Here is a 23,149-nt window from a genome sequence, read left to right on the forward strand (position 1 = left end):
AGTGGTGGGCAAACCGCTGTCCATGGGCCACATGCAGACCATCAGGGTTCTGTGTGTGGCCCACAAGAGATTTTGTTTACCATGTCTCATATTAAATATCAGAGGGGTAGCCTTGTTAGTCTGGATCTGCAAAAGCAACGTGGGGTCCTGTGGCACCTTATAGACTAACAGAAATGTATGAGCATAAGCTTTCGTGGGCAAAGACCCACTTTGTCAGATGCAGATGTCTCATGTTGTGCAGGGCTGCCAGATTTGGCTCACTTCTGTCTACATAGTTTACTTTTCCTACTAGTATTACTCAAGTGGCATGCATATAAGCAGAGGCACATGCTGTGAGGTGTCTGCTGATTAAATACAACACTGGGAGAGCCAGGCGCTCCCTCCACATCCAATCAAAGAGCTTTGATGGTTGCAATAAAGTGTATAAATTTTAGAAATGCAAGTAAGCAAAACTAATGTATCTCAGGAGACCGTTCTATGGCCTGTTGAGACTGAGTGTCACTCACTAGCTTAGGTTGCCCATCACTGTAGCAGAGCGTAATACAGGTTGAACCTCTCTAATCTGGCATCCTTGGGACCTGACCAGCGCTGCATGAGAGAATTTGCTGGACCACTAGAGGTCAATATTGTCTAGCAGATTACTGACACTTGCACTGCTGACAGGGCTCTCAGAAGACTTTTGTGAGTAATTTACAGCTAAATAACAACACAAAACACTAAGATCCAGGACTGTTGGCTGTAAACAAACTTCATGGGATGAGAGGAAACTTGGCCACACCCATGATAAGTGGTCATGCTGGCTAACTAAAATCATGCTGGATTATGGATGTTGCCAGATGAGAGAGTTCTGGATTAGAGAGGTTCAACCTGTATAATGATTTTTGTTTTGTTTTTAAATATGAAGGTTAGCTAAGGAAACTAACACAAAGCTTGTTTCATATTTAGAACATGTGGGTAAATAACTATTAAAATGCATATTTAGTATCAAGAGCCCCTATATGCCACCTTGTGTTATGACTACAATCCTGTTTAGTTCAAAGTTAGTTTAAAAGTTACTTGCTGTAAGTGTCACTGAACTACAGAGAGAGAACTGAGACAAAATATTAGAACATTTTTACATGTATCCCGAAGGGTGTCAATCTATTATGCCTGTTAGTTTCAACAAGATTTCTCTCAAGAGCCAGCAGAACAGTATAATAGCAGATGATTTAATTTGGGACGGAGACCTGGAAGAACACAATGAAATCCTTAGGCAGGTTTTGCTGAGAGAATGAAAGAAACATCTGATGCTGAATTTTGAAAAATTTAAAATAAAAAAGGCTCTATTAGTTACAAGTAGAACAAAGACCAGCTGCGGGTTGATTTAAATGCATAAAAACCATAGTCGAATTGCCCAATCTAGAGAGAGAGATGAGGATGAAAAAAAAAATATTCTGTAAAGTTAATTCCAAATCAGCCTGAGGTCAATAAAACTCTGAAAGAAATTGCAGGGCATTCTCTAGTTTTAAGAGAACAAACAGCTTCAAAGCATGTGCTTCAGTGCTGTCAGGCACAGGGATGCTTTTCTGAATCATGGCCTTAATTCATTCCTAAGGCAGGAAGAGTATTCAGTTTCAGTTGGATCAAGATCTCTTAACAATTCATAAAAATTCTACATCCAGGTTCAAAATGAGAAATCTTGAATTCTTGGCTCCACTAAAGTTAATGGCAAAGTTTCCTTTGACTCTAATGAAGCCAGGATTTGACCCAAAAGGATGAACTGATGGCTGCTGTACTTAGTTGTTCTCTGAAGTCTGTCTACCCCAGTTTCGTTGCCTTCAGGTCCTTATGCAGTAGCAAAGGACAAAAGTGTGACAAAATATGTATCTTTCTCAGGACCACACCCATGCACGGTATATTGTTGGCAGGCATAATACTATGCAAAGTATTATTTTTTAAATAACTAAATAAAACTAAACTATAAATAAACTAAAATAGTTGGATAGAAGTAGTGCTGTACAAACTTTGGGCTTTCAATGGGAGTAGAGCTTAGAGAGCAAAGCAGAAAGCTTCCCCATAACTGGCAAGCTCAGCAGAAAACACACATACAGGGAGAGAGAGATACTGCAAGAGTTTATGCTGAGTCCTGCTGAGATGGCTGACCTTGGAGATGTCAACCCGCTGTCTGTTTTCTGAAGGTTTTGGGTGTCCCCAGTGATCTTTGTCAAATTGTGGTCCCACTTTAAGTATATCTGTCTATCTATATGTACATAAACAACACATGAAAAAGGAAAGAATTTTCCTGACTTTGAGTCACAGCTGTTTTGTGGTAAAACCCACAGCTGTGCCTAGAAACTGGATGACCTTGCTAATAGGACAGCCACAAAGTAGCCACAAAGTTTGGTTTTGATTATAATGTCTGTTTTTCTTCTTCTTGAAGTCAGTTCCCTAAAATTTGATGTGCTCATGTAATTGCAATGTAGTTCACTGCCCTGCTTTACCTCCAGTGCAGGGTGTTTGAAACTTTAGGGGGTAGTGGAGAGAGGACAGAAAGAAAGAAACTGAGATTTTTTGTCATTGGATTTGAAATATCATTGCAACTTAAAGTACTCACTATAGAGTTTTCTAACTCTTCCACACAGAAACACCCCAACAAAAGTCAATAGAAAAAAAAAACCCTGTGTGGCTTTTCCTTGGTTTTATTGTACTTTCTCCTTTTTCTTCCCCCCCCCCCACAGAATTTTAGAAAAATGATACTAAATATGAGGTCTACAACCAAAATAGCTATAACTGTGCATCCAATGGTACATATTTTCTTTTCTTTGCTGTACACTGGAAAGAAAGAGACCTGTGCTTTGTTCATATTTATATGAATGCTATTTCTTATTGCCAAGATATTTTTTTAATTAATTAGTGAGTTTTGATGGTCAGTGTTGGTATCCAACTTCAGACACTGAAAAGACCTTGATTTTGAAAATGCCTAACCTCTGAAAATCTGAGCCCTTCAAGGAGTCTCAAGTTGGACACCTAAAAATCAAGGCACCACAAATCACTGGTCATTTTTGAAAACAGTTGTGACATTTGAATAGCTTTGGATTTACAGTCCTGAGAAATAGCTACTTTCAGGGTACTTTTAAAACCAGTACTTTTAGGTCTGCCACAATTGATAAATTTTAGAATTAAATGTGATTACATCTGTGAAAAGATTAAAATGCTGCACAGTCTTAAGTCATATTTTTAACTTTTTCCTTGATGCCTGCATAGTCACTCTGCAGGGTCCATAGTAACAGGAGCCTTCTTTGTTCCCTTGGGACATTTTAATTTTCTTTCTTATTGTTTGTATAATCTGCATTTAGCTGCTTGCTCAACCTTGGAGAACAGGATCTCTTTGGCACTAGGTGTTTACCGCTCTCAAACCTGGAAAACTTGTGATGATTTTCAAACCATTCTGTTCCCTTTTCTCTGCGTAAAACAGTTATAAAATAGCCTCACCTCTGTTTTTCATATATCTGGTACACAGGGCAGCAGTGAGTCAGGTTACATTGAATTATACCTAGTAATGTTAGCATGGAGTAATCCAACACACTCCATGCACAGCATTTTTAAAAACAGTTTTAGAGCACACACAAAAATGTGTCTATCATTTTCATTTGAGTTTTCCTCACTTAGCTTGGTGCCCAGCATTCTGCTAAAAGACACTAATTGTGTGTGTGTGGGGGGGGGAACCTACATCATGGCATGCGTATTGTATCTGGGTAGATAATCCGTGATATCAGCGTTTGGACACACACATTGGCGCATAATCCGTTGGATGCACTACAGTACCTTCAGTTTCCAAGTACCCTAATTTAACTAGCTGTCTGCTTAACGGTTAAGTGTCACTGACACTTGTTCCATGAGCGGTATCCAGGCTTCCTCATCGCTCTCTGATCAGAGTCTACTCTTGTGGTTTCTATTCAGAAGATAACATTGGGTGCCTCATCTCTTGCTGAATTGTGATTTTATAAAGTACATGATATCATCACAGATGTAAAAGGTTAAGTCCCAGGCTAGGACATTTGGGATGAGATGAACTCTGCCCCGGAGAGCATTTACCCAGCTTTCTATCTGAGACAGACACAGGGCACTGGGAAAGTACATGCAACAGTAGCCCTAACTTCATCTCTGAATGTCTTCTAGCTGAAAGACTACACTGTGGGAACACCACTGCCCACCTACAGTGGGGTACATAGAGACGTGGCTGGTGTTAGGCACTTCTGTTCCTTAGATAAGGAATACCTGAGTAAGACCTGGGTTTGTGGTTTTACTCCTGAGCAGGAGTGAGGGCTCTTTGTTCTCTTTCCTCTTGTGCACAGCCAAATAGAACAAGCCTCAACTTTGGAGTATATTCTTGGGATTTGTTTTAAGAGAGTTCCCTGTTGCTACCTTCTACATGTAAGTGCAACGTACTCCAGTTATTACCTCATGCAGGGATTTTAGTCAGTACAGTGGTTCCCTCACTTTTCCTTCCTCCCTCACCCAATCAGGAATGGTATTGGCTCACATCCCCCTTCTGTAACTGCACAGTTGGCTCTGCAGTGGAGCTGAACTGAAGCTGGAGCTAGAGGCAGAGCTGGCCTTTTGCAGGGGGAGTGGGGCTGGAGTGGAGTTGTGTCTGGGGCTGGATCTGGGTTGAGGGCAGAGTGTGGCTGAATGACATTCCCTCCCCCAACTCCCATCAAGGCTGGCCTATGCACCACTGCTATGGGAGTACAACCCACTGTTTGGGGACTGCTGCATAACTGCCATGGGGATCATTACCAAAGAGAGTGCTTTAAAACACAGCCAGTATATTTCCTGGTGTGGAATTACAACAGAGAGACGAGAACCCTTAGGAAAAATCACAGCAGTCTTTAGGCAGTCAAACTAAGAGGAAACATTGCAGAAACTAAGCAATCAGGAAGAAAAGAGGAGTCAAGCGGGAAGAGGAGGACAACTCTAGTAATAGAGTGGTTTTCTTCGGCAGGCAACTGAAGTGCTTCTGTATCAAAATGCACTACACAAGGATTTCTGAGAGAGAGTTCCTTCAGAACAAAAGCACTGTAATGGAAAAGTGAGAGTTTGACAAGAGGTCTTTCAACCATGCAAACATTTTTTCTTGGCCCCTCGTAGGGACTGATGAGATGAAACAGATTATTTGGTGGGAGGTGAGGGGTCTTGTTTTGAAAGGACAACAGGAAAAAGTCAATACAAAATTGGTATGTGCACCCACAGCTGCCAGAAATGATTCACAGATATCTGAATGCATAGATGCAGATACTCGCAGATATAAAGTGGATATCCTCAGATTTGCAGGATTCTAGATACAAATGTTGTATCTACATCTCTGTCCACAAAAATGAACCACAGATATCCATGGGTTTGCAGGGTGCTATCGTTTGTCTTGCCTTGCCTTGATTTCCCTGCAGTAAGAGAAGGCAATGAGAGACAGGAATACTACTAGACTTATTCAACTTGTCACAGGCTAATTAAAATTTAGGAATTGCATTCCAGAGTCTAATTCAGCATTGGCAATTTTGTGTATCCAGAATTTTTTGGAGTTCACCATCAACTGTATTGTTCAGCAGTTTGAATAATTTCTCTGAGGCAGAGAAAAAGCTGCTACACTCTGTTCTCTAAGGCTACATCTAGAGAGTTTTGTCAACAAACCTGGCAGAGCAGCTACACACACAATGCATTTTTTCGACAGAACAGAACAAAGATTGATCTGCTTTGATGAATAGACGCGATCTGTCGACAGAAGTTTTGTTAGAACATCTCTTCCAACAACAACATCTATAGACAGATGTTTTTAGTGTAGACGTAACCTAAGATCCCTCTCATCCTTTCAGCATCCATCCCACCCTTTTCTAAATCATAAAGATCAGCTAAACCCTCCTGATGATGGTATCTTATGAAAAGGTGACCTTCAGCCCAGCCAGGTCATCTTGTCTGTAAAGTGGTCGTCAGAAACAGTTGGATAGAAGAGTGCTGAGGCAGGAGTCCAAGCTCATTAGGATGTTGACTCATGGCTCTAGAGAGACTGACATTTCTGAGTACTTCCACTCAGCTTTACTAGCTAATTGATACCCTTTGTCCTTATGCTCTGTCTCTCACTGCTCGTGATTTCAGTCTGAGACACCTGAAATGAAGCTACTGTGAGAGTGGAACCAATGGCAGAGAAATAGCTGGTGGAGGTGCACGGGGGCCCATGCAGCTTAGTGCAGGGTTTCTGAGCCCATGGGTTGCAACACAAGATATTGTTACCACAGTGCAGGGCCACTGAGCTCAGTTCCTCTCTCTAGGTGTTGCAGCTTGGTGTACCTGGATGCAGTGCTGCTTGGGTTTGGCTCAGCTGCCCCTCCCTCCATCATGATGATAGGGTTGTGGGGGGAACGGTGGCTAGGCCAAATTTGAATGGTGTTGTGATGCTGTGCACCTGGAGGGTGACCCCATGCGGTGTCACTCCCACAGATTTGGCCCAATCCACCAAGGCTGGAGCAATCCAAACAGTACTGCAATCTGGAGTTTGTGACTCCATGAGTAGGAACTGAGCACAGCCAGGAGGGAGTGATTAATGTCATGATCTCCTCTTGATGTACCCTCACCTACAGCCTGGCAACACCTCTTCTCCTGTACTTCCTGTCTGGCCCCATCCCACTCTCCCAATTTACTCTTACCCCACAGCTGTGTGACTCTTTCTTTTTCACACCAGACCTGAATTTGCAGCCTCTTCCGTCCTGAACCCCTTCCCACAGCCAGCCCCCTTTATCCTCTGCCCCACGTAGTCTGTGTGTCATGAACTGTGTGGGGTTTTTGAGCCTTCACATCTCAACCCTCACTTAGGCTCCTCTTTACTTATTTCATTCATCCAACCCCCCACTGAATCCCTAAACCGTTCTTCCCCCCAGTTTCTTTCCAAAATTTCCAACTCCTTCTGTGCTACACCCCCTCCTCCAAGTATACCCACTTTGCTTTCAGACCTCAAAATTGTTCTCGCCACCTCTTACCCCCTTCCCTTCATGGTGTGTGTGTGTGTGTGTGTGTCTGTCTGTCTGTCTGTCTGTCTGTCTGGTCAGGGGAAGACCCCTCCTGCCAGTTGTGGTGGGGGAGAATTCTCAAGTAGTTTGTATCTGCCTGGAGTTCTGAAATATTAGTTCCAACACCTCCACTGGGCCTCTGTAGAGGGCAAATATGTGAGTAGAAAATGTTAATATTTCTTTGCTTCTGTGAAGCAGTTTAACGTTTTGAGAATTAAATGTTGTGTTGTACAGAGCAGTTGAATCACCATGTTTTGATGTGTATAATTCAGATTTGAGGGAGGAAGTCCACAACAGAAACCTGCAGTGGGGCCACCTTTGTGCTCTTCTGCCACTGGGTGGAATCGATGTGGTCATGCATGACATGAAAATTATGGTATCTCAGTCTTTGTAGTAGGGTGCTGAATAAAAAGGGAGAAAATACAGAGACAGGGTTTCCTCCTCTTTCGGCCCCACTGCCCTACTGAGATTTTTTAGAGCTGCTTATGCCATTGCTATCTTCCAATGTAAACCACTTAACACGAAAGTGGGGAAAAAGATTCTTTTTATTAGTCATGCTGTAAGCCCTCTGTCCAACTTGCAATCTGGTGAACAATGTTGAAAGGCCAAGTTTAGGTATGTTGCTGTGAAAGGGTTAAGTCAAAAAAATACACTTACATGGTTGTAGGAATAAAGCTTTCTCTTTGATAATGTGTGTGGATTAGTCAAATGTGAAGAAAGAGAACATCTCTGTAGGCTAGGGTTTATCATTTTCATTCATCCTACTGGTGGGTGGCAGCGAGGGCTATCCATGAATTGTATATGGGAGGGGGGAAAAGGCTTATAACACATCTCAGTTTCCTTTTTAAAGTACCCATTTCCATAATGAGATCTGCTGGTGAAAAGTGCTACATAAGAGCCAGGTGGTATTATTTTTAATATTGTTGTATTGGGGAACACTGAGACAAAATGTAGACCTGGATGCATTCAATAAACAGTTGTGAGTCTCCAAATCTGGAGTGGTGTCTGTTAGTTTAAAAAGCATCTTGAAGTTTCAAGTCATATTCGTTTTTTTGTATGTTCTCACTTACATGAAATGGGGAGTGGAACCTGATAATGGCTGTACAAAAGAGGGTCCTACTTTGTGATCCTCTCTTTGGAGGGATCAGGTAGAGACAATTAAAAATGTTATTCAGTGAGTGCCAGTAAGTATAAATTAACAGTTTGCTTGAGTGCATGGAATGCACATATAGCTTTCTCAGTGGTGGTCTTGCCATTTCTTTACCATCCTACAGAGATCCACATCCAAAGGTCCCACCTCAGCATTCCATTCACAGTGTCTCAAGGCACTGGTCTCACAACAGCCTCTTCCATACAGCCTCAGCAAAGGAATCTTCTTGGATTGCAAGGTGTGTGTCAAAAGAACTGATAGCAAGTCATCTTCTAGGCACCCTGCCTTTAAGCGCTAAATTTCACGCTGAGACAGAGGGGACCCTGTGCCAAAGGCAGCAACAAACAGATTTTAGGCATGAATAACTGGTCGATTAAAACTAAGCTCACTTCTTTTTTTCTTTGTAGCATGTAGGATCTAACGAATATTGGGCAAATTTTCAAACCTGGGTGCCTAAAGTTAGGTTCCCAAATTTGTTCATTTAAGCAGCTCGATTTCCAGATATGCTAAGGACTTGCACCTCTCGTTAAAGTCCTTAAAGTTAATTTTTATTTAAACTGAAGAAGATGAGAAGAGGATCAAGCTGTTAAATAAATATTATTTATTTCGCAGAACACACAAAGAAATAAAACACCAAGCCCTTGCATTTGAGTATTGCTTTTGTTGACACCAAAGCACAGGGGAACATCCTTGGGATTGTATCACCTTATTTTTGGGTTATGTGTGACTTTGGAACTGCACCTGATTAATCTGTAGAATTTATAGACATATAATTGCATAGCAGGGTCTCACAACTGTTGTTTCAGGCTGGTGTATGACATTGTAATTGTATGTTATTTTTAATGAACAGAACAGTGTAGTTACACTATGTAATGTTTGTTCACTAAAAGGGAAAAGAGGTGTTAAATCATTGTGTTCTTTGATGAATGGCTTGTACACTGAAGAATAAATTGAACAAACTGGCATAGAGCTCAGTGAACATGAAATCAGCTATTAGAAGAAAGCTTGTGAACAAATTCTGAGCCTGATATGCATCTTTTGATTAATGTCCTATCAATCATCCATAGTGGCTACCTTAGCTAAGTCATACTGTAATCATTCATGGTTGCTTACAGGAACAGTGGCAGGGACTGTAAGGCTGCAATAACTGAATATTATTACTGATTTCTTCCTAACTCTTGCTGTGAACAATTACTGTTTTCACTACATTCCTGCCTCCCTCTATTAAAAGAATACAATGCAAAATGAAAGACGAGTTCCTCAAATACTGGTAAAATTCTCCCAGGGTATTCTCAATAATAGTCTGTCCTACATGGACAAACTATTGTAATGTGGAGTTCTCACCAGGAATAATAGTAAGGTAATCACATTGAAGCCTTCTTTTTATGGATTGTAGTCAAACAGACAAAACGTATAGTCAGATTAATGAACACAGAATTACTACTTAAAATGTCTGAAATGATTTGAATTATTTTTATCTAAATGTTTTCAGTTAATGTGCTTAACAGTGACAATAATTAAGACTCCGGACTTTAAATGTGCATTAAATCCATCTTTGACATTACAAGAAACCTCTGTTGCTGCAAGTTACTTTATTTTACACATGTACGCATCCAGATGTGTTTAATTTGCCTTTAATTGATTCTACTTTAAAGAAATATATATATATATACACACACACACACATTTTGTGACTATCTTTTTTTTTGCTTGCGTGATTGCAAACCACTGGCAAATGCTTACAAGGATTCCCCATAGTCTTGTGAGAGGGTTTAGCTCCAAACAATTCATTTCCAAAGCATGGCACAGAAAAATGGTTTGGCACTACCTATAGTAGAGAGATCTTTAGACGGCAGCGTAATATCCTCACAACTCACTGTAGTCTGGGGAAAAACAGTGGGGTAATGAAGTGATGACATCTATTAGCATGCATAATGGGCTTTAATAGACATTTAGTGTTGTTTAACTAGAAGACGGAGAAGTGCTTTCCCATTGGAATATTTCTACATTGAAACACATTGATCACCAATTTCAGAGGGGAAAGGTTAATCCATCAGTTTCTGTAACCAAACGGGACTGATGGAAATTCTTTAGGTGACATTCTGGATGAACTGAGCTTTCCATCTTTACAAACAAATGAGTGATATGACAAGCATGTTGTTCAAAACACATTTAACCAATTGATTTTCTCTCCTCTTGTAATAAGATCTCGAGACATATGAACAAGCGTAGCATGAGCCAAGAATAAAGGAATTGCTTTGTACATGAAAACGTACAGAACTACTTATCAATAGAAGTCCTAAAAAACATGTAATCACCCATTCTTTTTCTTTGTATAAAGTTTGTTATTGTAATAAATAGCTGTTATTGAACTCCATCCCTCTTATTTCAGGTTTTCTGAATCTCATTCCAGGCAGCTTTCTGTGCATTGTTGGTAATTGGGAGTTTTTTCAGTGGAAGGTTGGCAATATTATATTTTGCTATAATGTCACTTTTGCTTTCAGTCATCAGCTTTACCCAGCATTGGATTTAATAGCAATGTTTACTATTTGTTTAGGGGTGGGGTGAGGTAGTGGGGCAGGAAAATGTGAAAGAAAGGGTTAGTTTTCTGCCAATGCTATTTCAATAGCTGGAAATGTAAACTCACTGTACAATTCAGCACAGTGGACCTAATCTTTTTTGTTTGTTTCTGTTTTTCCTCCCCAATTCAGTCCTGCTCTGAGTTTCACTTACCCTCCCACTCCGGTGTCCCTCCAGCAAATGCATCAGCAAATTTTAAGTCGTCAGCAAACCCTAGGTTCGGCCTTTGGACACAGCCCTCCACTCATCCATCCTGCCCCAACTTTTCCCACCCAGAGACCTATGCCAGGTATCCCTAGTGTCCTGAACCCCGTCCAGGTCAGCTCTGGTCCTTCCGAGTCTGCACAGGTGAGAGCAAACGGCAAACTATGCACCTTGTTAATGTACAAAAGAAAATAAATTACAGTGTCATGTTAAGCATTAGAAGGGTAGCCGTGTTAGTCTGGATCTGTAATAGCAACGAAGGGTCCTGTAGCACCTTATAGACTAACAGAAAAGTTTTGAGCACGAGCTTTCGTGAGCAGAGACTCACTTCATCGGATGCTGGTCATGGAAATCTGCAGGGGCAGGTATAAAAAAAAAAAGGTGTCATGTTAGCAATTAATCACTACGGTCACTGAGAACCATGGATAACAACTTTCTTGCAGCTCTGGTGTTTGCAATCCTTTAGTATAAATCACAGGAGTTTGTGTTTTCTGATTGGTAAAATACTTTCTGTCCCTCATAAATATTTCAGTGGCTCCTCATTTCCAACTGTCTCTCCTGAATCAGACAACTTACGCCAGGTGAGGAGCGGAGGAGGAGGGAAAGCATGGAGGAAAACACAGCAGTTTAAAGCTAGGAGCTGCACATTCCCAAATCAGGCTGAATACAATGGCTATACACATGTAGGGTGAGATTCTACTCTGCAGCCCAGTGTAATTCTGGAGGAACTTCATTGATTACCTAAGATTCTTTACTGATTCGGGCTGAGTTTGATTTATTGGACCTGGATTGTCACTGGAGTTGACTTGACACATAGTGGCCGTTTCTACACATGGCAAAGTGGCATGCTAATACACAGCCCAAAATATGCTAATGAGGCACAGATGTAAATTCCTGGCACCTCATCAGCATAACGTCACATGAAAATTTTTGGGAAGAATGGGCCTTCTGGAAGATCCCCCAGGGGCTGTGGTTCTACATGCTGTTTTGGAGTCCAGAAGAGCTTCTTCCAAACTCCAAATCATGACCTTATGCTAATGAAATACCGGGAACTTACATCGTCACCTCATTAGCATATTTTGGACCGTTTATTAGCACCAAAAGTGGCATGTGAAGAAACGGCCAGTTGGAATAGTGCAGCAGTGAATCGGGCTGATATTTTGAATTCTTGATGGTTTATGTTATTGATAATTATAGCTACATTTACACTGGCCCCTCCCTTTCTGAAGGGACATGCAAATGCAGAGGATCAGAAGTGCAAACGGCGCTAATTTGCATATTCCGTGCCTCATTTGCATAATGATGACCACTGGCTATTCTAGAAGAGCTGCTGTTGAAATGCAAAACAGCTGGTCTCCCCTTTCCCCCCCACCCCTGGGAAGGGTAGTGCTTTTGAAAGGGGTGCTTCCTTTTGAAGGAACCCGGTCTACCCAGCTGTTTTGCATTTCGAAAGCAGCTGTTCGGGAATGGAGCATGGTTGTTATGCAAATGAGGCGCTGAATATGCAAATCAATGTCCCCTTTGCAGTTTCGATCTGCTGCATTTTCATGCCCCTTTGAAAGGGAGAGGCCATTGTAGACATAGCCTGTTTGTTTTTAGTATGCCCTAGAGTTGTTCCTTGTATTGGAGCTAATTACTGCAAGTGGGTCTACCTGGACAAACCCCAGGAGAATCCTCGCTGAGTTTAATGAGCCTTCAGGCAGATTCAGAGGTGCACCCAGCACATCCATTTGCAGATTCTAGCATTCAGAACAGCCAGGGCCAACCTTATTGGTAGGCAATATGAGCAGCTTTCCACAGCACTGTGGTCAGTGGGATGCCCTGGTCAAGAGACCAGGTGTGGAGCAGGTGTGGGATAAGAGGCCACACAAGGCAGCTTGTGGCAATTGGGGTAAGCAGTGGGTGCCAGAGCGCTAAAATACCAGTTCGCCCAGTGCTCCATTTACCCTACCCAGTACTCAGAACACCCTGAGGTACAAGGAATGAAACCCTGGCCCTGCAGATATCTGAGAAATTTTTTCACTGACTACAGTGGAGCCAGGATTTCTCCCAATTTTGTATTTGTTTGTTTGTTTGTGGCCTATGGCTTTGTATTAACTCTCAGATCTTCTCCATATCCCACCACTATAATGTGCAGAAATATGGTGAGTGTCTAGCCCCACATATAGAATAAATATAAATCCCTTCTTATAAGTCAATGTATATTCTTCTCACGCTGATTGCATCTAGTGCACAAAGTCATTTCACATTTCAAAATGTTAATCACCTTCTTGAAGTCATAATTTTGTGGAATATTGACTCCTTATTACCCTCCACATCCTGATAAAATCAACAAGGGTTTATAGTAGTTACACAGTGTGTTTCACTTATATTTTTCCCTCTCCATTACAAGTTTGAATGAGGCAGCTATTTTGCAAGTTATTGCTATGTAACTGAATACAGTATAATGGCATAGTCAACATAATTAACAATGGAGCATCTCCAAACTGAGTTGTATAGCAGCTTTTCCATAGTTCTGTTTAAAGCTCTTTGTATTTATCGCAGTCTACTTTTGTCTTTTTGGGGAACAATGCCTGCAGCAGAATAAACCCACAAGTGAATCTGCAGTGAGCAGCACTGGGGATCCAATGCACAACAAGCGTTCCAAGATAAAGCCAGATGAGGACCTGCCTAGTCCAGTTGCAGGAAATATGCAGGTATGGCATAAGTGTGTCATTTATCAAACTTCCATCTCACTGCCGGGCAGGAGGTGCATCTTATTGGTAGCACATTTGAAGGCTTTCTGCCCGTTTGTGGCCCTTGGCTTAGGATACCTGGAGGCACATACACATACACGCTGACTTAATCTGTGATACCTAGGGATGATTACAGAATCAAACATGAACAGCTCTGACCTGGCGGGCTTTGCTAGAGGGAAGGGTGTGGTGAGATGTGCATCTGTGTATGTCTTTAGAAGAGCGTTCAGTTCTCTGCTTCCTCTGGTGTATTAGCTGATGAAAGGTGAACCTGAAGGACGTAGACCCTGCTTCAGCGGAGTACCGCATATACTCATTCATATGCAAAATATTTGTGGTAGGAAAGCGAATCATCAAAGAGTGGGGGGTCAGCTTATCAATGGGTCAGCAAAACACTGGCTCCCAGCCTGTCTGGGTGAGCTACTGGTGCATGGGGAGGTTTTGTTTACCCCTAGAGCATTTTCAGGCAATGAGACCCTTAGTTCTCCATGCCTGCAATTTGCTGTTTCCAGGCAATGGGAGCTGCAGGAAGCAACGTGGGCCGAGGGACATACATGCTGGCTGCCACATCCCACCACTCCCATTGCCCAGGAAATGAGAATTGCAGACACTGGGAGCTGCAGAGCTCTGTGCCTGCAGACACTCCAGGTAAATCAAATGTGCTGGGGCTCCAGTGGCTTACCCTGATGGGCTGGGAAGCAATGTTTGCCAACCCTGAAGTATAGGTGGTTCTTATGAAAGCGTCACAGTGTTTTGCCATTTTTGCTTATTCATCTTGGCGGGGGATGGAGGGAGTTGGCTTATATACAAATTGGCTAATGAACAAATTATATGGTATTTAAGCATATGCTGCAAGTTGCGCACATACTTAAATCCCATTGACTTTAACTGGACTTAGCATGTGCTTAAATGCATTACAGATCCAGGGCTTTCAAACTCTGAGTCTGTTCTCATTTTCAGTGCTTTCTTACCAGCAAAACTTATTGCCTTCAGTAGAGTTACTCCTGATTTACACCAAGATAGGTGAGAGCAGAATCAGGTCCTCAGTCTTCTCAGAGAATCCATAAAACCCAAACCAATCCCCACTTCCAGCCTGCATGGGGATTTGAAGTGGAACATCGCAGGACTTCATAATCTGAAACAAATGTTTAGAAAGACCCCGAACATCTGACTTTTGGTCTGAGCAAGTCGTAAGCTAGGGCAAATGGGACTCTCCTAGGAACTTAATCTATACATTAAATACAAAAAACACACCACCAGACACATATGCATGTTGTGGAAAGAAACCAAACAAGTCCATCAAGCATCCTTAAAATTATCAGTGTAATTTTGGAAGCAGTTTCATATGCCAAGCCTATTATGGAATTCAGCATTGAAGCACGTTTCAGCTTGGTGATGAGCTTGCTTTGCAAACATAGTTATTATATTTGATCCTATATCCCATATCCTTTCTCAGAGGCTATGTCTACACGAGAGGCTCTTCCTGGCAAAACTGAGCTTTTGTTGGGAAAAACCACAGTCGACTCCACACAAATGCGCTTTGTCGACAGTCTGTCAACAAAACACAGAACATCCTCTCCCCTTCCAGGTATAACACTTCTCTCAACAGTGTTCTGCCAAGAAGACAGCCACTCTGGGGCTCTTTTGGCAACAGACAGGACTTCTGGTTCACCAGGTAGCCTTGTTTGCAGAGCTTCTGGTCAGCTGTTCTGTTGAGAGAGGGCCGGGCAGTCGGGCTGCTCTCTGCCCACAGAGCAGATTGCTCTTTTGGTCCGCTTTTATGCGTGGCTGCAGTCTGTTGACAGAAATTTGTCCAGGAAGTCCTTTCTGACAGTGACTTCTGTCGACAGATGCATCTCTTGTAGGCGTAGCCAGAGTGAATAACCTCTCACTCAGTAATAATCCCATTGAAATAATTGCGATGGCCCTTGTACAGTAAGGTCTCCGAGTATGCGAATTCAGAGTGCACAATCCCACTCTTAGCAGCTGACCCCCGATTCAAACTTTATACAGTAAGCCCTCCAGATACACCCAGACGCAGGGTGGGGAGGAGATCCCTCTGTCAAAAGGGAACATCTTCACCTAAGTGCTGCTGGCTGTGGAGGTTGGGGGGGGACTCCAGCCACTGCTTTGTGCCCTGGCTCCAGCCACCGCCACTTACCCTGGCTCCAGCCTCCACCACAGCCCTTGGCTCCAGATACTGCTGTGCACCCCAGCTGCAGCTACCACCACGCACCCCGGCCCCAGCCCCAGCCCCCATGGCCCCAGCTCCAACGCCAGCAAACCCGGCTCAACTCCATCCCCCGCATCTACTCCTGCAGCCCTGACCCACCACAGGCTTAACCCCCCCCATCCCCCTCCCATACCCCAATCCACTGACTTACGCAAATTTTGGGGTACACAAGGGTTGCATGGAACACAACCCTCACATATCTTGGGGGATTAATGTAATTAAAACACTGTTTAACCCAAGTATTGGGAACCAAGCCCATTAAGGTTTTATTTTCATTTATTTCATCATGACTCCGAGATATTTTTCAGGAAGTTTTAACCCTTCACCTCCCTTCTTCTCCTCACCCTCTTCCATCTCTACATGATATAGAATGCCAGTGGCCTTGGGTAATCTGGGATATGATCTGCCTTTTCTCTTTTCCTCTTCCATCAGTCTGTGTAACCAGGCATCCTGTGAGGAGGTTCCTGTAGAATGACCTGCACTGGATACTTCCAGAAAATATACATTTATGAAAAGGGAGTCAATTTTTAGAGAAATAGCCTATCTCTACTGGCTGGTATACAAGGCCCACGGGGAGGCTTCTGCATTTTATCTGAATGTGGGTAACGAGTTGAATCAAGTGTAAATTAATCCAACCTGGGCTTTTCTTTCTGCAACTTTCCTTTAATGTTAAAATAATTCACCTTTCTTCCCCCTCTTTACAGAATGGCAGTTCCCCTGTCTGCACATCTCAGGTTTTTTTGTTTTTTTTTTTGTCCCCTGCAGGAACAGCCAGAAGGAATGACTCTTGTAAAGGAGGAAGGGGACAAAGATGAAAGCAAGCAGGAGCCTGAAGTGGTCTATGAGACAAACTGCCATTGGGAAGGCTGCTCACGAGAGTTTGACACACAGGAACAGCTAGTGCATGTAAGTTAATGGTATTCAGGAACTGGGTTTTACAACTCTGTGACCTTTTTCATGGGGGTCAGGTTCTCTGACCCTGTGCTGAGTCAAGTTTCTTAGCTAACAGTGCTGCAAACTGGAAAAGGGTTTATGAGTTTCTGAGAATAAAGAAAACTGGGAGCCACAGTGCTTGACCTGTTCAGTCAGCTAAAGCTTAGTGTAAAATTCAATAAAGTCTTCAATAGAGAGTGTAATGGCTCTGATCCTGTAAGCCAGCAAACACTATTTTGAGTTAGAGACTTTGATAGTTATTGAGTAATAGTAAGCTGGACATGAATTATTATTAACCTTTACCCAAGTTTGATTTTTCCCCCTAAAGGGATTATAACAATAGAAAGAGGAGAAGGGGAAATTTTTCCCCTCCTCTCAGGATTTACAGTTTATTTTATGTATCAATTTACTGTTGTATGTGCACTGAGGTGGATTACTTGGTTGGATATGTATAAATGAGGTTACTACAATCCCTTGATTTAAGTCAAAGCCTGTAGCCTTATTCATTCCAATCCTAAGGTTAGTCACCCCTCTCCCACCAAAAAATATTGCATTGTTTACAACTGTGCAGCGCAGTTGGCCCAAAATTGTGCCAACAAAATTTCGGCTATCTCTTAGCAACCACACTCCTCCCCCTCTTCCTAGGCCATGGCTGCATCTCTGTTAGACAGCGAAATAGACAAATAATAGAACTATTTTAATGATGAACCTTTAAAAAACAATCTCATGGGCTCTGACTGGGAATAGAGATACAGACCAGCATTGTCAGATGAAGAGAACAGAGCATCAAACCTTGATGTTTCTTGAAAAAAGCATCATACACATTGCTATATATTGTGCCTAATTCAAGTCTTTATCAAGCCTAGAGTATTAAAATAGATAAGTGCATGTCTTCTCAGGGTGGGTTTGTTTGTTTGTTTGATTTGGTACATTCTAGAGCACCATAAGCCAGACAGTCCATTAGTGAAAACTGGTATAGCTCCAGCGACCTCAGTGAAGCTATGCCCATCTGTACCAGCTGAGGATAGTTCACAGTATGACAAGAGCTGTCTTAGCAGTTTCCTGTCAAGACATATTAAATAATAACATATTCATGTGGCAGAAATTATTGGTGTGTCTCAAAATAGAATATGCCAAATAGTACAAAAGTGAATTTACTTCTGTGACGTATTTCCACATCTTTAAACAAGACTAACAGGATTCTTTTTTTAGACCACATGAATTAGTTTTGAGTAGAGATGCAATTGTTTTCGTTAAAAGCATCTGTTTCAACAGAAGTCACAAAAACTGTGAAGCATGTAGAAAAGTAGGCCCCAATCCTGCAGTTGATTGCATGCAAACAGACGGTTGCAGCTATTAATAATCCCCCTTGTGTTCAGTAGGGATATGGGTAGGTGCAGCAAACTCTATACTGTACATGCTACTGATTGTGAGAATGGAGCATTGGTCTGGATGACATTTTTGCACATTCTGAAAAGACACAAACATTGATGTGGAATCTTTTCCACCGAAACATTAGAACTACAAGAGAGAGACCAACAAGAGGACAGTTGAAATTTTACAATTGTAGGCATAGATTCTAATTGAACTCTGCTGTGCATGTCATATAGCAAACCTATTTCAGTTTTAAATTGCATAGGAACATGAGATTGCTACTGGTCTGATTTGTCGAGGGACCTGTTGCATTAAGAGCCAAGAACAAGTGTTACATGGAAATAGCGTGTCTCCTGTTTTTGTAAGTGATGGTATTATCTAATACAAGACCTCACAGCATTACACAAAGGAAATAAAATCACTACGGCAGGGACTGTGTCTTTGGATGCGTTTGTACACGCTTAGTACAACAAGGCCGCAATTCTGACTGGAGCCACTTCACACAAATGAAATTATAAGAAAAATAGGAAAATTATAACTGCCACTTCAAAGTAAAGTAGAACCTCAGTGTTACGAACACCAGAGTTACAAATTAATCAGTCAACTGCATGGCTCATTTGGAAGTACTCAGTTAGGCAGCTAGAATGAATGACAGAAAGAAAAAAAGAACTACTAAACATAAACTGCTAAAAATGGGAAAGCAACATTTTTCTTCTGTGTAGTAAAGTTTCAAAGCTGAATTAAATCAATGTTCAATTGTAAACTTTTGAAAGAACCATAAAGTTTTAGAGTTACAAACATTTCAGAGTAACAAACCACCTCCATTGCTGAGGTGCTTGTAAATTTGAGGTTCTACCATAATACAAATCAAACTACAAGTGTCAGTATGATCCATTGGATCTGATGATAGGACAAGAAATAATGGTCTTAAACTGCAGCAAGGGAGGTCTAAGTCAGATATTAGAAAAAACTTTCTAACTGTCCTAGTGGCTAAGCACTGGAATAAATTGTCTGGAGAAGTTGTAGTATCTCCATCACTGGAGAAATTGAAGAGCAGGTTAGACAAGCACCTGTCAGAGATGATTTAGATGATGCTCAGCCCTGTCATGAGTGCAGGGGCCTGGACTTAACGGCCTCTTGAGGTCCCTTCCAGTTCTGTGATTCTATGAGAGAGCATTGGCCTGAGGGTCTGTTCCCAACTCTGGCACTGATCTGCTATGTGACTTTGGGCCAAATTTTCAGACCTTTTTTGGAACCTGATACCTTAGAAGATCTGACCTTTCACCTTCCTGGGACTCTGTATCCTACCTTTTAGTTCCCTGAGATAGTCAGCTCTTTGAAATAAAGACTGTTTCCTACTATGTATACAGACAGTGCATAGTGGAATGGGACCTTCGTCTGAGAGCGTTGTAGGCACTGCTGTAATGGAGATAATAAATAGCTGCAGTTGGTAATTTGGTCAACAACATTTAATAAAAACAACATAGTAGTAACAACAGGAAAACTGATGTATTTTTCAAGAAATGGAGAGAGCTTTAACATTTTTAAATTGGAACTGTAAACCTGCCACTGGGGCAGGACTGGATATTGGCCATTCTAAGGGTGACCATCCATCCTGTTTTTGGCAGGAAGATCTCGTATTTGGGACGGCAAAAAAGGTGCCCCTACTTATTTTAGAAAAGGGACAAATTGTCCTGTATTTTCCACCAGCAACTGCACAGCTGCTGGCTGGAGAGCAGGGAGCCTACAAATTAGTCTACTTTCTCCTTCCCCAGCCCTCAGGTAAACTGGGGGTTGAGGGGGGAGTATGGGTGGCTGCCCTATCCCTGCTGCTTCCTCAGGGCCCAGGGGGTGGGGGAGGGGAAGTGCTGCGGCTGCCCTGTCCCTGCTGCTGCCTCAGGGCTCCCAGGAGCGCTGGGGGCTGCTGTGGCCCGGGGCTCAGTGAGGGCGGGCAGCTGATGCCTCTTTCCCAGTTCCCCAGGGCTTGGAGGATTTGGGAGGAGCTGCCCCACCCCCATATCTCCCTGTCCCATATTTGGGGCTGGGAGATATGGTTGCCCTAGCCATTCTGCATCAGAACAATGTAGTTTTTGGAGAAACTCCATTTTCAAGTAAAACACAGGGGTCTTTCTCTAACAAGTAGCTTTCGTTTGAAGATGCTGAGCAGTTTGCTATGTTCAGATGAATTTTAGTGCAGAGTATTAGCAGGCACAGTACAGGTGAAATTGTCGGAAAAGCAGGCTAAATGCAATTTATTACACAGTGAGGGGAGTGGTACATATTTATTTACGTTTGTGTTTATCTCCACATTCTACTCTATCACTGGAAAAGCTCTATTGATTTCAGTGAATTTACTCTTGATTTACACCGGTGTAAGCAACAGGAGGCACTAGATTATTGATTATACAACAAATACACAACTCTGTGTGTGCATACATGCAGCACATGTGTAACATTGTACAACATAGTTAAATCTAAATCTTAGACCAGCTAATCACTATTTAATGCACAAGAACTACAGGAAAAAGAGTATCTGTAATTATCACTGCCATTAGCATGCATTGTGATTACTCAACAAAAGCCAGAGTGGGTCCTAAGAGATGTGTTTTCATATTGAATTTATAAACAGAACTTCATGAGTAAAGTAAAATAAATAAAAATACACACAAAATAGGTGTTCTGGACCTACCCCTGAGGATCTGACACTGTAGCAGTTTCTGTGGTGGATCGTATTTTCAAGTGGTGTACGCCACTTAGAACTCAGCATGGTTAAATTTTTATGATACATACACCAAGCGGCAAGGTGTTAAACCATTCAGATGCTGAGCTTTATTTATAGCACCTGTCCATCCATTCCCTCCCCAACCCTCCGGCAGTTAATAGAAAGATTCATGATTCTTCATGGTTGTCTATCTCATGTCTGACAGCACCGACTGCCCTGCTAAAGCAAGTCACTATCTATAATTGATATCCTTCTATGGAATAGGGTGCCGGCTGCAATTGAAGGGTTTTGCTGAAAGCTCTTAAATCCTGACAAGTTCTGCCCTTGTTCTGGTTCAGTCACTGAGCTACACTGCTGGAATTCCAGGGTTGTTGGAACTTGGTGCAAAAGGGATGCATGTGTTTCACATTAGCAAATCACAAAGTTGGAGAGCAGTATTCGGGCCTGGGCTATGTTCCCCTGCCAGGTAGTCTCATTTGCAGTACATCGCACTTCTGAAACGCTTGCTTACTTCCACTGCTGTGTGAACATGTGTGTTATATACTTCTTTCTGGACATGCTTCCAAAAAAAAAAACAATCTTATTTATTTTAGAACTTCAGTTTGCTGCCGGGGTCTTTATCATGCAGCTGTTTAATTAATTTCTCTGCCCAGTGAGATATTATAATTGGGCTTAGCTGAGCTCAAGTTTGTTTGAAATATTTGATAAATATTCTCTTACACCCAGAAGGTAATTACATACTGTATTTTTTTTAAATCTAATTTTTTGTTGCAGTTTGTCTCTCTCACCCCTCCCCCCAAAAATATTGCAAACGTTTTAGACATTACAGATAAAAATTTGTGGAATAAAATTGTCCTTAAAGAAAATGACTGACATTATTGATAAATATGCGCACAATGGCAATCAGAAAAATGCAACATTGTTTCTCAACGCTCCCCTGCAGGCTGGGTAGCCTTTGTAATTGTTCTTTTATTTGAAAACATAAATAGTTCTGCTTGAAGAACTAGAGACCTATTTTTGTTAGTATTTTTCCCAGCAGTAAAATCCTTTAATGGTTCTTGTGCTTGATTATGTGAGATCAAGAAGAACTAGACTCAGATGCACTGTGTACATTTTCCTTTTTAGTTTCTGGAGTCTTCCTGTGCATTTGCAAGGCTAGGTTGGCAGAGCCAAGGATGGACCAATACTGCTGCCCTTGCACTGCACTGAACGCAAACCTTCTATTGTAACTAGTTTTTGTGTTCAGGAAATGGGAAGGCAGCTTGTACTTTATGGACACTTCTTGGCATATAAACAAGAGCCAGCCACAGTCTGACTCTTCATATTTACAAAGGTCAGTCTGTGGTATGTAGAATGGCCTGTACCCAATAGGATGTGCCAGGTATTGGAACAAATCAGAAGAGCCAACATGTGGCATTTCCTCCATTGACTTTCTTCCAGATTCTTCCTTTGAGGAATTGGATTGCATCTCACTCTCACAAAGGAGGTAGAGGCTTCTGCCCCCAAACCAGCCCATGCTGCCATAGATAGGCTACCCTTCAGGTCATCTAAGCCAAGCTTTTCAGGAGTAACCAGTGATTTTTGGGTGCCTCAATCTATGAATACCCAATCTGAGAATCCTTAAAATAGTCCTGATTTTTCAAGCACTGCTAAGTACTCATCCACTTAATATCAGGGTCTTTTAAGGTGACTCAAGAGGGCAACCCAAAAATGGAAGAATGCGAAATTACTAGTTACTTTTGAAAATCTCGGCTATTGTGTTTCTGCACTGCCTGCGGGTACTATCTCTGTTCCCTTTTGGAATGGCTGATATGGGCAGTGATTGGACAGAGCTCCCCCTCCCTACCTGTGGGTTGCCAGTGCATGAAAGGGATTTTGTTCCCCACACCGGAGCTAGCAGCAGATACTAGCACAGATAAGTACTATTCACATGAGTAAGAAGTTGCAGGGTCAGACTGTGACTGATGCACCTGTGAGCACACGCAAGAAAAAGTCTTTGAGAATCTAATGACCAAGGGAGCAAACAGACCTGTGCAGACTAGGATGGCAGGTTTACACTGTCATCAGTTTAGCTGTGCTTTTGTCACCTTGCTTTAAATAGACTGTTACCCATACAACTCATCTCAAATGTGGCTAGTCAACTGCTGTAGTCTTCCTTTCTTTGCTCTACCCTGACAGTGT

General features: G+C 42.1%; 1 protein-coding gene across 1 annotated transcript in view; it reads left to right on the forward strand.

The window, feature by feature from the left end:
* Positions 1-23,149, forward strand: part of GLI3 (GLI family zinc finger 3) — a 315,057-nt gene that overhangs the window by 252,027 nt on the left and 39,881 nt on the right. Inside the window, exons 8-10 of the mRNA XM_074988081.1 lie at positions 10,899-11,115; positions 13,554-13,667; positions 16,705-16,845. Coding sequence (XP_074844182.1) covers positions 10,899-11,115; positions 13,554-13,667; positions 16,705-16,845 — 472 coding nt within the window. The remainder of the gene's footprint in view (positions 1-10,898; positions 11,116-13,553; positions 13,668-16,704; positions 16,846-23,149) is intronic.

This window comes from Carettochelys insculpta, chromosome 2 (genome assembly GCF_033958435.1).
Source record: "Carettochelys insculpta isolate YL-2023 chromosome 2, ASM3395843v1, whole genome shotgun sequence".
Lineage (NCBI taxonomy): Eukaryota > Metazoa > Chordata > Testudines > Carettochelyidae > Carettochelys > Carettochelys insculpta.